General features: G+C 50.5%; 1 protein-coding gene across 4 annotated transcripts in view; it reads left to right on the top strand.

The window, feature by feature from the left end:
- The first annotated feature begins 88 nt into the window (after positions 1-88).
- The window catches only part of MLXIP (MLX interacting protein), a 60,423-nt gene continuing 49,233 nt past the window's right edge, over positions 89-11,278 (top strand). For 3 of the 4 annotated variants that reach the window (XM_086347570.1, XM_086347568.1, XM_086347567.1), the window contains exon 1: positions 90-624. In XM_086347570.1, the coding sequence (XP_086203696.1) occupies positions 212-624 (413 nt within the window). In that variant the 5' untranslated portion in view covers positions 90-211. Of the gene's footprint in view, positions 625-11,278 lie in introns of all 4 variants that reach the window. The other variant, XM_086347566.1, reaches the window with a different exon arrangement.

Here is an 11,278-nt window from a genome sequence, read left to right as displayed (position 1 = left end):
CGACGCGGGCGCCCGATTGGCCGAGACGCTCCAGTGACGTCACGCCAGGGCCGGCGCCGAGGCGGCCCTGTCGGCCCGCGCCCTCCCCCTCCCGCCCCGCCGCGCGCTCGCGGACAGTCGGCGTGCGGGCCGGCCCGGGCCGGCGCCCCGTCTCGCTCGCTCCCCTGTGTCGCCCCGCGCCCCGGGGGATGCCCCCGGCCGGGCACCCCCCATGGCCGCCGACGTCTTCATGTGCTCCCAGAGCCGGCCCCGCAGTCGGGGCCGCGCCGTGCTGCTGAAGCCCCAGGTGCCCGAGGACGACGACGACTCTGACACGGATGAACCGTCCCCGCCGCCCGCCTCCGGCGCAGCCACCCCGGCCAGGGGCCAGGCGAGCGCCGTGCTACCGCCGCCCAAGGCCGGGTCGGGCCGCGAGGAGCCTCCGCGCCGCCAGCAGATCATCCACAGCGGTCACTTCATGGTGTCGTCGCCGCACCGGGAGCACCCGCCCAAGAAGGGCTACGATTTCGACACGGTCAACAAGCAGACGTGCCAGACCTACAGCTTCGGCAAGACCAGCTCCTGCCACTTGTCCATCGACGCCTCGCTCACCAAGCTCTTCGAGTGCATGACCCTGGCCTACAGGTAGGAACCCGGCCGGCCCCACCTCTCGAGCGGGGTTCCTTTGACAAAACAAGCGTGGAGGGCTGCCGCCGGGGGACCTCTTAGCTTCAGGCATTCCCTTTGGGTCTTCCCCCATCCGGTGGGTTTATGGGTCTGGGGTCCCGAGTGGAAACGAGACGGGTGGAGGTCCTGGCCTCTTCCCTGTCTGCAAGGGCTTAAGTTCTTCCGGCTTCACGTTCCCCAGCTAGCCACCGCCCCCCCCCCCCCGCCCCCCGCCACCAATGTCCCGAGGCCACTGATTTCAGACTAGAAAAAGGTGTAAATACAGGCTATATCTCGTGTTATTAGACTTTATCCACCCTTCCCCCCAAAGCTTTGTGTGTTTCCGGCAATAGGGAGTAGTGGGACCACCTGTCCAGGGTGGTTAAGCGCTGGTTTACTGATTGTGTAAAATCTGCGAGCCCGTTTCCTTCTTTATAGAGGGTGACAGTATTACCTGCCTCCGTTGGCTGCTGTGGGGATGGAATGAGATAGGTAAAGTGCTTATTTCAGCGCCTGGCACATATTTAGTTGCTCCTGAAGTGTGAGCTAGTTTTCTTGTGAGGGAGGCTGGGTTCCCTCACACCCTCTTGATTGGGAAGCCCTCCCCCCACCCACATTTGGGAGGGGCCCTGAGTGCCTCCTAGGAAAACTTGAAGCCCTAGCCCTTGATGGTGGAGGCTGTCCCCCTGGCAAGTTGGAGGCTCCTTGGGCTGGCCCTGAAACATAATTTGGAGATGTTTAGGGCAGGTATCCCAGACACCATCCTCACCTATGGCTCTGGCTCTAGGCGGAGATCTCTTTTTTACCCCAAGTCACAGAAATGCCTGGGTTTAACCTCAGGGCTTAAAATGCCCTTCCACTCTCCCTTTCTCAGTATTTGTCAGGTATTTGCTTCAGATAACTTCTGCCTCGGAAACAGAACTTCTTTGGAGGAGCTGCAGTGCGGAGCAGCCCAGCCCTGCACAAAGCTCACGATAGGATCTCGGCAGAGTGGAGATTACTGCATTAGTAACTGGACTGGCTGGGGTTGTCTTAGGTGTCTGCCGCAGGCAGCGCAGACAAAGTTTCCTTGGAGACTCCAGAAGCAGTATCACGAGGAGTATGAACGTTTCCCTCCACCGCCCCCACCTTTTTTTGGAAAGCAGTGAGCCCCGAATATACCCAAGTTATACATTTACCTGAAGCTGAAACGCTAGATATACATAGCTCCTGGTGGCATTTTCCCCCTCTGGAATAAATGATTAGTCAACTTGTTCCTTTGTTATGTTCCTGAAACGCACCCCGACTCTGCCCGCCCCCATTTCCTCTCTTGAAGGCTTCCCTGATGGTTTGTTTGCCACATGGCTGCAGTACGTTACCCAGAGCTCTCCTCCCACCCCCTTTGCGTGGCACATTGGTTAGGCTCTGCTCTGATTCTCTGGTCTTGCCAGTTTGAGCTGGCACCAAGCCTGTGAAGATTTTTTTTTTTTTAAACCCAAATTGTATTGAGGTCTCAGCCCTCTGCCCGCTTTTAGCCCTGCTTCGTGCGTGCGTGCATGCTTGCTCGTGTCTGACTCTTGGCGACCCCATGGACTGTAACCCGCCGGGATCCTCTGTCTGTGGGATTTTCCAGGCAAGAATATGGGAGCGGGTTGCCATTTCCTCCTCCAGGGTTAGCCCTGCTTACTCGGTCTCAAATTTTGAGCTCTTCATTGGAATCAAACTCGACTCGACTGTAGCATACGGTGCAGTGAGAAAGAGAGGGCTTCCAAACAAACCTGGAGGTGAAAGACAGGAATGTGTTCTATAAAGCAAACTTAATCCTCGCCTTTATTTTAATATCAACTTCTCCGCATACAGAGAATGGGCGATGGAGTGCAGGAGGCAAGGGCCGAAGAGCTCACCTAAGCTCTGCTAAAGGGTAAATAAACCAGTCTGCCCTCTGTCCTCAGTTTGGATAACCTGAAGGCGTATTATTAAATGACACCAAAGAATTTTAGTAATGGTATTTTTTTTTCCATTTCTTTTGAAAATATTTTGGCAGCCAGCCGTTGCTCATTTAACTTTCTTGGTTGCAAAATACATGCTTAGTTTGGTTTGAGGCTTACCTTGTTCTTTGAGACATCCAGCCCTGCTAGTTGTCTGTCCGGCTTTGCTGTCATTCCCCATGCAGAGTCTCCTGCCACTGCGGGTCCCCCATTGGGCATCCGCCTAGTAATTTCTCATGAAGATGCTCATCGTGTCCCTCTCTGCGTGAGGCTAATCTGGGTGGCCCCAGAATTTAGTTGGCAGCGTGGAACGTGGGTACAGATTGACAGGAGGAGGACTCAAAACCAGTTATCTGGGCTGCAGCCTCTGGCCCAGAAAGCAGCATAAGAACAAATGTTTCTGACCTCAGCTATCCTGCGAAGACTGCTCACTGGCTTTCAGAGAAGGAGGGTTGCGATATGGGGGGCAGAGGGGAAAGAAAACAACCCCAGAGGTGGCCTCACTCCCCTTTCAGGGCCATGTTGAGCCTTCACCCCTGTTTTCCAGGTTTTCTCCCTCTCCTGGCCGCTGGGCCTCCTCCTCTTCTGTCTGTTTCTGGCCTGGGCTCTTTCTGACTTCAGCTTCCTGTCGGTCCCCCGGCCTCTTCGTTCTAGCCGCCTAACTCTCCCTGGTACACTCTGTGCTTTTTTTTTTTTTGGGTTTGGTTTCCTGTTAACTGCTACCTCCCAGCTGTTTCCAGATGAGGTTCAGCAGCTCTTTGGGGGGAGGAACTAAGGGCAGGGGAAGTTGTGGTGGTTTTTTCCCCAGTCGTGTGAAGTGGACTAGGGACTCTGATATGATCTGTCCCTGAACTTGCAAAGTCATGAACTGCTAAAGGGTCTTTGGCAAGACTGACTTTGGCTGGGAAAAATGTGGGGTGCCCCATGGTCCACCTGGACAGGTAACAGTGTGGACGGATTCCAGCTTCCTGTAGCTGGCCGTAAAATCCACATCCTTCCCACACCATGATGCTAAGAAAAGCCCCCTGTAGTGAAACATCTTGATTTGGTCCTGCAGTGTGAGGTCAATTGTTGGAATGTTTGGAAGAGGAAGAAGTTGCCTCTCCCCAAGGCAGAGCTTAGAAATTCATGGCTTGCCTTCTCTAAAGCTTCCTATCCGCCACTGGGGACGTGGGGAGAGTACGGTGTCCCTGCAGGATGGAAGTGAGGATAAGTATAACTTATAATTATACTTATAACTTATAAATATAACTTATAACTAAGATAATGTCTATAAATGGGTCTGCCTGCCTTCTCAGTCATGTCCGATTCTTTGCGGCCCCATGGACTGTAGCCTGCCAGGGTCCTCTGTCTATGGGATTTTCCAGGCAAGAATACTGGAGTGGGTTGCCATTTCCTCCTCCATGGGATCTTCCTGGCCCAGGGACTGAAGCCACGTCTCCTGTGTCTCCTGCATTGCAGGCGGATTTTTACCGCTGAGCCATCAGGGAAACCCCACGAATGGGTCTGCTGCTGCTGCTGCTGCTGCTAAGTCGCTTCTGTCGTGTCCGACTCTGTGCGACCCCATAGATGGCAGCCCACCAGGCTCCCCCGTCCCTGGGATTAGAATGGGTCTAGTACCTGGCAAATAAGAAGCAACAGGAGGTTTAATGGGCTGAATCCCTTCTGCATCATCATTCAGCTGACATTTTTTAGGAGCCCAAGTTACTCATCCATAAACTAAGGGAAGTAACATATCTAACTGGGGTCTTTAATGTGGCTTTTAAATGCCGGCTTGACAGATGCTAAATGGATGCATTCTTGGCTTGTCCATACTCTCTGAAGCCCCACAGTGGAGCTATGTCCTCTAGAACATAGTTCATGGCTCTTTCCCTCTTAACATTGTGAGGAAAGTCACACATGTAAATCACCCACGCAGATTCTGAACACATCTAGTAGACAGCTTTCTGGGTTTGGTTTTGGTTTCGCTTCTCTACCTTTTTATGTAACTTTATTAGGGACCTTTGGTGTAAATATCTGTGGGGTGAGGGGAGAGACGATTCTTTTATGTATTTAGAGATAAACAGTAGCTTTCTGGACAGTAGATTTCTTTCTTTTTTTAAAATTATTTTTCTTTCTTTCTTTTTAAAAATTTATTTTGGCTACACCAGCTCTTAGTTACAAATATGAACTCTTAGTTGCTAGATCATGTGGGATCTAGTTCCCTGACCAGGGATCGAACCTGGGCCCCCTGCATTGGGAGTGTGGCGTATTAGCCTCTGGACCCCCAGGGAAGTCCCTGGACAGTGGATCTCTGCTCCAGTGGATAATCGAGGAAACCTTTAAATTTGGATCTGTAAGATACAAGTTTCCAAACTGTAGCCCTGTATATGTATGTATCAGTTCAGTTCAGTCGCTCAGTTGTGTCCAACTCTTTGCGACTCCATGGACTGCAGTACACCAGGCCATCACCAACTCCCGGAGCTTGCTCAAACTCATGTCTGTCAAGTCGGTGATGCCATCCAACCATCTCATCCTCTGTCATCCCCTTCTCCTTGTGCTTTCAGTCTTTCCCAGCACCAGGGTCTTTGCTAATGAGTCGGTTCTTTGCATCAGGTGGCCATAGTGTTGGAGCTTCAGCTTCAGCATCAGTCCTTCCAATGAATATTCAGGACTGATTTCCTTTAGGATGGACTATATATATGAATAGTTACCCACTGTTCCTGACAGACAAGGATTCAAGGTTTATAGCAATTGTCCTCTAAATGTTAAGTTTTCCAAGGAAGAACTTTCTAGTCCTGGGCATGGTAACTAGTTGTAAATGAGAACCATTCACACAGATGACTAAATTGGTTTTACTCTTCTGCAACCATGCCGAAGAGAAGCAGTTTCTCTCCTCTTGGGCTTTCTTTGGTCTTGAGTCATTATATAGTGTCTATTAAAGGGCCATGCTGGGTTGGAGTGAGGGCTCCAGAGATGAGAAAGAATAGTCTCTGTCCTCCAGGAGCTCACAGATTTGGAGTGGGGGACAGATAAACAGGCAATTGTAGAACAGTTAGCAAGGGCTGTGATGAACAACGTGAACCAGGTCTAACAGCAGCAGTGAGGACGGTCCCGAAACCAGAAGAGTGTGTGTCTGTGTGTGTGTGTGTTTGCATAATCGGGATCAGTGTGGACAGTTTCCCATGTCATAGGGGTTTCATACGTATCTCCCCTTCCCTGTGTTACCTATCAGAAGTTACGATCCACCTTCCCAGGAAGTCCAAGAATTCCTTTTACCTGTGCTCTTTTCATTGGTGGTCCAGGACAAATTTCCTGTTTATGTAGAGGCTGGCTGGCTGATTGCCATCCTGATGGAAGGGCAAAGAAGGGTAATCAGATTGGGAAGAGCCTGGGGAAAGGAGGTGGAAGAGAGGATGGAGGGAAGTCATTTGCTAGACGGAAGGAAATTCATACTAACTGAGCAATTACTGTGTCCTAGAGTCTCTATGTTATCCTAAGTCGCAGTAGCCCTCTCAGGCAGGTGCTGGTGGAATTCATATTTTTCAAACCAAAAAAAAAAAGGCACAAAGTTAATTTGCCTTGTTGCTGGGAGGTGAGGCAGCTCATCCAAGGTGGTGTCTCTTGCTGAAAAGTCTCCTCCTTGTCTGCTCACAGAAGCTTGCAACTCTGTAAGAGAGAAGGTAGAAGTGCTAGTTCCTGTAGGATTGGAAGAGGGGAACCAAGACGGGGAAGACAAGTGCCTTTAGGCCACCCCATGCCCTTCCTCGTGCCGCCCTGCCCCACTGGTGAGATCCTGCCCTTCCCTCAAGCCTCGGCTCAAGTGCCCGTGGCCTGGTGGTCCCTCTCAAAGGGAGTGAACCCCTCGATGCCAGGCAAATCCACGACCTTATTGATTGTGCCTCGTATCTTTATTTACATAGACGTGATTTTCCTGCTCTCTTCACCTTTGACTTTCTCATGGAGTCTCACAGTGTCTGGAATATACTAGGCGGCTAAGATAAATATATGGAATTGAACAGGGAAACTCAGGGGCCTAGTGGCCCACATCATAAACTCTCCTCTGGTGGACCTTGTTTCTCTTCAGATGCACAAAGAAAAACCCCCTCCGTGGAACGCTTGTCTAGGGGTGCTGGTGTAGAGTGGGACAACGGGGTGGTGTTTGTATTGGGGGGCCCACACAACCTGAGATGGGAGGTAGATGAGTGGTGTCCCAGGACGTCTACGTGCTCATTCCCAGGACCTGCGAATACGGTAGGTCACATGGCAGAGAGGAAGTAGGGTTGCTAATCAGCTGCCTCTAAAATGGAGAGATGATTTTGGATTGCCTGGGTGGGCCCAATGTAGTCACAAGGGTCCTTAAAAGAAGAAGAGGAAAGCAGAAGAGAGAACTAGCAGGAGGAGTTGGCCTGAAGTCGCTGAGTTTGAAGATGAGGAAGGGGCCACAAGCTAAGGAACACGGGCAGCCTCTAGGAGCTAGAAAAGGCAGGGAGCCAGATTCTCCCCTGGAATCCTGGAAGCCAGCACTGCGCATATCTTGCTTTTAGCCCCAGTTCTGGAGACCCCTTCCAGAACTGTGAGACAGTAACTTTGCATTGTTCTAAGCCACTAATTTTGTGGCCATTTGTTACAGCAGCAGTTGGAAACTAGTACAGACTGGTTTCAATAATTTTTTGTTTTTAATTAATTAATTACTTTTATTTTTGGCTGCACTGGGTCTTCGTTACTTTGCATGGGCCTTCTCTAGTCTTCATGGGCTTCTCATTGCAGAGGCTGCTCTTGTTGCAGAGCACGGGCTCTAGGCGAGCGGGCTTCAGTAGTTATGGCCCACAGACTTCGTTGCTCTGCAGCATGTGGAATCTTCCCGGAGCAGGGATTGAACCCATGTCGCCTGCGTTGGCAGGTGAGTTCCTAACCACTCTGCCACCTGGGGACGTCCTCAACAGTTTCTCCAGTTGATGTTTTTAAGCCCATAACCCAGGTCTAAAAGTCTTTCGTCAGACTCCTTCCCCCACAGAAGAGCTGAGCACACTCTGCCGTCGTGTCAAACTGTGCAAAGTGTATTAGCGAAGTGCCTGCTTCAGGCGATCTAATGATAGGAGGGCCCTTGTTGTAAAAGGGAGTCTGTAAAGTGGTCTTATTCTGTTGCCCCAGCACAGTTCCTAGAATAAGGGTACTGTAGAAAGTTAACAGCACATATCTTTAAGGATTCATATATGGCTGATGAAAAATTCAGAGTGTGAGCTCCTGTTGCCCATAATTGAGTTACTTCTTGGGTCTAATATGTTCAGTTCAGACAGCAGATATCTTAGGTGGTATTTTCTGTCTTGTTGGAGTTCTGTCTGTGGTTAGAATTCGAGCCACAGGGCTTGAGTTTAGGCAGAGCCCTTTTGGCCATGGGAATCAGGGCCTGTCTCAAGCTGGCCCTTGCAATGGGGATTTACTGCAGGGATCAGGAAGTGTGTTCATGAACCTCCAGGATTCCCAGGACTTCCAGACCTCTGGATTCTGGAGGGGTCCCGGGCTGTGGTGGGTCCTCAGCAGAGGGAGCTTGCCCTTTCCTTAAGGCTTACCCACATAAGTGACTCAGCTCCTGTCTCAGACCCTGCTTTGCTTTGGGATCTTACTTCTGCTGCTGCCAGCTGGCGCTCTCACCTGCCTCTGCTGTCCTCTGCTTCAAAGCCCCTGACTATGGGGGTTTCTGCATCTGCCTGACAGGAGCTTGTGGGTGGCCTGAGTTTCGCACACAGACCTGCTCAGAGCTTCCTGTTACCATCAGTGCTCTATGCCAGTTGTCTAATTGAATTAGCCCGTGTCTAGCCCCAGAGCATCCAGTGATGCCCTTTCCTTTCAAAAGTATTAATCAGGCCTCCGATGGGTGCCAGGCCTTGTTCTCGCCCTTGGGGATGCAGCAGTAAACAAGACATGGCGTGCGCATTCTTTTTGTTGTTTGAGTTTTATTGAGAATGGCAACCCACTCCAGTATTCTTGCCTGGGAAGTCCCATGGACGGGGGAGCCTGGTGGGCTGTAGTCCATGGGGTCACTGAGAGTCAGACACGACTGAGCAACTTCACTTTCACTTTTCGCTTTCACACATTGGAGAGGGAAATGGCAACCCACTCCAGTGTTCTTGCCTGGAGAATCTCAGGGACGGGGGAGCCTGGTGGGCTGCCGTCTATGGGGTCGCACAGAGTTGGACACGACTGAAGCGACTTAGCAGTAGCAGCAGCAGGTGGCGCACAGCTATGTGCATGTTTAAGACGTCCGGCACAATAACTGACTTACAGGTATTGTAAAGTCATGGAGTCTATAGTCAGTTGAGGGAATCAGTAAGCAAATCAGATTTAAATCGTTCCTGCCGCAAAGAACATCAACCACACCAGAAGATGGAAAGTGATAGCGGGTAGGGGAGGGCAGGTGGACACTGTATCTCGGCAGGTCAGAGAAGTCTTCCGAGGGGCTGACATTTCAGGTTGAACTGAAACCTGAGTGGTGAGTGGGAGCCAGCCGAGGGCAGTCATTCCAGGCGGTGGACGAGCCCGAGGCAGAGGCCCAAGGTGGAAGGATCAGGCACATTCCGGGGCTGGGAAGGCCAGGGTGGCCAGCAGGTTGAGGGCAGGGCGAGTGTTGGGGAGGAGAGGGGGAGATGGGTTTGGTTGGGAGGTGGGAGGTTAGGATACTCCATTCATTGCTTTGGAGATCTGGCTTGTTGAGTCTGTGCAGTGGGGACCAGGGGACAGGAGGGCTGGGGGAACTGATACCAGAATGGTGGCTGGGAGGTGGTGAGACGTGCATGGATGCAGGGCGGGTTTGGGCTTGCCAGTGGAAAGGATGTCGGGGTGTAAGCAAGGAATCAGCAGTGGCCCTGAGGGTTTTGGTCTGAGCCGTGGGGGCTGTGACTGAAATGAGGAAGCCAGGGAGCCCCATCAGCTGTGTGACTAATGTGAGCTGTGTTGAGGACCTGCGCTGTGCGCTTGACTTGGCTGCATGGGCTATGGGTGGGGCAGCTCCCTAAGAAGGGGCTGCGAGGGGCTGTCAGTGTTGGGAGCTCTGCAGTCCAGGGAGGTCATCACTGTCACCAGAGTACCGGGATTCTTTCTTCTGTCCTGGCTGCTCCATCTCATCTCCCTAACCTTTCTTGTGCCTTGTAAGGGACCAGTTGGCCATGGGAGGTTTTGGCGTTTTGAGCTTGTATTTGGGATGGCAATGGTTTTTGTTTTCTGTGAAATAGATACTCTCATATCCCGAATGATATTTTTACTCCCTTGGGTTTGGTTGTGGTAGAAGAGTACTACCTGGTCTTGAATGCCCTACGAGGAAACATCTCCAAATCGAGCATCCCTAGTGTGTTTAGTTAGGGTTGGACTGCACCATCAGAAAAGCCTTCTAGAAGGAGGCAGGGTGGAAAGGGTTATCTGGTAGCTCTAGAAGGACGTCCAAGATCTGGAGGAATAATTCCAGAAACAGAATTCCTTGTCAATAGCTTTTGAGTCTCAGAAGTGATAGTGTAAAAATTAAAAAGAAAAGAAAACAAAGAAGAATCCAGTTGAAGAACAGTGAAGAGTGAGGCCAGGAAGTAAAGAGCTCAGAAAGGGATGTCAGGGAGAACCAGGCTGCTGGTGGGAACGGCACTGGAGAGGGGACCCACGGGGACTTGGTTCACTCTGCTTCACTGTGAGGACTATTGTGTGCGTAGGAGGGTCTGTTCTGAAAGCTAGTCACCACTTCTTTCCTCTGTGGCTTATGGGCACAGGCCATCAGGGAAGATGATGGCCTCTTGTGTTCCATCACCATGGGGCAGACAGTCATCAAACAAAAAACAGCTGCTTCGGTAGAAAGTAGGAGAATTAAACTAGTTTCCAGATATTTCCCCAATATTCTGGCTTTTAAAAAACAACCTAAAGAACCCCTTTTTGTGCTCAGGTGGTCACTGGCCCATTTGCAAATGGACTGCCTCATCTTCTGGGACCAGCCCAGAGAGCTAGACACTATGCTTTCTAGAGAAAGTGAATTTATAAATCTCTCTTATTTATTAGAATGAAACCCTTTCAACGAGTTCTTAAAACAGTGCATGATCATATTAGCTTGCTGTTTGAAACAGTGATTTTCCAGCTGAGTAGCAGGGCCTTTTACCCAGGCTCCTCTGTTCTTTAAATAATTATTATTTTGTTGTTGTTGTTCTTCACATTATTAAACGGATCTTTCTCTGCCTTGGAGCAGGACTTTCTTCCACTTGTGCAGACGAGTTTATGTTATCGTTGGTGTTAACAGCTTAATCAAGATGGGATTCATGTACCTTAAGATGTGGTCGCTATACGTGTGCTGGTCATTGATTTCCTTTTTGTTGTGTAGCCATAATTGGAATCCAGTTTTAGAACATCCCGTCACCCCACCAAGATCCCTCATGCTCTTTTATGTTTAATCCCAGGTCCTGCCTTCGCCCCAGACAACCGTTAATCTGCTTTCTGTGTCTGTAATCTGCTTGTCTTGCCTTTTCTGGACGTTTCATGTAAATGGAATCATACTGTATGTGGCCTTTTGCCTCTGTCTTTTTTCACTTGGCATGAAGTTGGTGAGGTTCATCTATGTTTACAGTGCACATACATGTCTTGTTCCTTTCGATTCCTGGACAGTATTCCACTGTGTCATTGTACCGCATTTTGTTTATCTGTTCATTGACAGGCAT

The sequence above is a fragment of the Bos grunniens genome, chromosome 17 (genome assembly GCF_055505025.1).
Source record: "Bos grunniens cultivar Pamir isolate PY7600 chromosome 17, Bosgru_T2T1.0, whole genome shotgun sequence".
In the NCBI taxonomy this organism is placed as follows: domain Eukaryota; kingdom Metazoa; phylum Chordata; class Mammalia; order Artiodactyla; family Bovidae; genus Bos; species Bos grunniens.
Note: the sequence above shows the minus strand (reverse complement) of the source record. Positions and strands in the feature narration are given on the sequence as shown.